The sequence below is a fragment of the Echinops telfairi genome, unplaced genomic scaffold, assembly GCF_000313985.2.
Source record: "Echinops telfairi isolate 266 unplaced genomic scaffold, ASM31398v2 ScPeMD7_7424;HRSCAF=8462, whole genome shotgun sequence".
Lineage (NCBI taxonomy): Eukaryota > Metazoa > Chordata > Mammalia > Afrosoricida > Tenrecidae > Echinops > Echinops telfairi.
The window spans coordinates 42,971,630-42,973,432 of NW_022111324.1; the positions used below are offsets into that span (position 1 = coordinate 42,971,630).

At 43.5% G+C, this 1,803-nt stretch overlaps 1 protein-coding gene across 1 annotated transcript in view; it reads left to right on the plus strand.

Annotated features, from left to right (window-relative positions):
• Positions 1-1,803, plus strand: part of PTPRC (protein tyrosine phosphatase receptor type C) — a 139,921-nt gene that overhangs the window by 116,874 nt on the left and 21,244 nt on the right. The window contains exon 22 of the mRNA XM_045298091.1: positions 1,352-1,509. Coding sequence (XP_045154026.1) covers positions 1,352-1,509 — 158 coding nt within the window. The remainder of the gene's footprint in view (positions 1-1,351; positions 1,510-1,803) is intronic.

A 1,803-nucleotide genomic window follows, 5' to 3' on the forward strand; every position in this document is an offset into this window, starting at 1 on the left:
TGGAGATCTTCACACTCGTCCGGTTCCATTCATAGAAAGAGGCCAGAATAGGCAACTCTATAGAGACAGGAAGGAGACTGGTTACTTGCACCTGAGGAGGTGAGCAGAAATGGGGATAACTGCCAATGAGTGTAAGTTTCTTTGCTTTTTTTTTTTTTTTGAGGTGATGACAATGTTCAATAATTAGACAGTGGTGATAATGCTATTACTGTGTAAATATTATGAAAAACTGTATACATGTTTTAATTCATGGTATTTGAAATATACCTTAATAGAGCTCCAGTTGTTGGAGGGTTTTTCTATAGGGGAAAAAGTCCTATCTTAGATTTCTCCCAGCGCTCCTACAGTATTACCAGACACCATGCCCATGAAGGCCCATGGATACCCCAGGGCTCCTCCCTGGGCGTGAGACGAGGCGTTCTGCTCCTGCAGCGCTTGCAGCCGCAGCAACTCATCGGGCGGTTCTGCTGTGTCCACCTGGGTCCCTGTGAGTCAGAATCAGCTCCTTGCCTGCGAGTTTAGTTTATTGTTTTTGCAAGAGATGGTTAACTAAACCATAAAGGTCCCCAATTCCTGACATGGGTGATTATCTAGAGGTTATTATCAATATATTGATTGGTCTGGGATTACAATAGATCAATTTACTATTTCCTATCAGAAAATGATAATTGCCAACGTTTTTCTCTTTTCCTTTTTTTATTTATTCCTTTTCCTTTAAAAGTGCTTTGTTTCTCCTGTGATCTCAGTGTGGTGATTCCTTTTCACACCTAGTCTGAAGAGTCTGACACGCATCTTCACGTGGTTACCTCGAAACCGGGCCAGAACTGAGCTGATTTTCTTCAGTTCTTTCTCTACATTTCGAATAGAATAGACAGTTTCAGACTTATAGTGTTATGGTGTTAATCCTGTGACCAGTCGTCCTGTGTTCTGGTCTTCCAAGCAGAAATGTTTCAAATAGCTGTGAGGATGAGCTTTTACTTTATAGCTTTCTCTCGCTCATGCACACACACCTCTGCAGCCCTGCCCCATGTTTGCTAGTTTGTTTGCCTGTTTGTTTTGTTATTTCACTTGACAGCATGGAAGCTCCTAGGAATTTCAGCTAAACCTACCTATTGCTTGCTAGTTAGTGCACGTCAATCCTGCATGCTGACTTATTATTAATTGGGTAGTAAACTAGCATCATGGTTAAAAAAAAAAGTTCAGGATGCCTAAGCTATTAAAGACCTCTTTTGTAGCGCTTTATCTTTGTATGTGCGGTGTTTTGGTCCTAATTCCTCTTGCCCCATGGGTCGTTTGCTTTGAGATACCTGAAAAACACACCGTCACACAGGAAATCTTGTCTCTTCACCAGACTAAAGAAAGAACGGCTGGTAGAGAGGTGACTCACATTCAGTTCACTAGCTGGCCCGACCACGGGGTGCCCGAAGACCCCCACCTGCTCCTCAAGCTGCGGAGGCGAGTGAAAGCGTTCAGCAACTTCTTCAGTGGCCCCGTTGTGGTGCACTGCAGGTAGGACAGACGGCCGGGGACACCCTGCCCCGTGGAAATCTCTCTGCGCCTGCGCGCCCTCTAGGACTAGGGCTGAAGTCACTCGCTCTCCTCCGGTCCTCCATGCTTCGGCTGCGCTTTCTTTTTGGGGTTTTTTTGGTTTTTTGTTTGTTTGTTTTGGCCCGTGCATTCACCTTTATTGGATATCTTTCTTTCTTTCTTTTATATTTGTTGTTAATATTCTTTTGTTTTTTAAGTCGTTTTATTAGGGGCTCATACAACTCTTATCACAATCCATACATCAATTGTATAAAG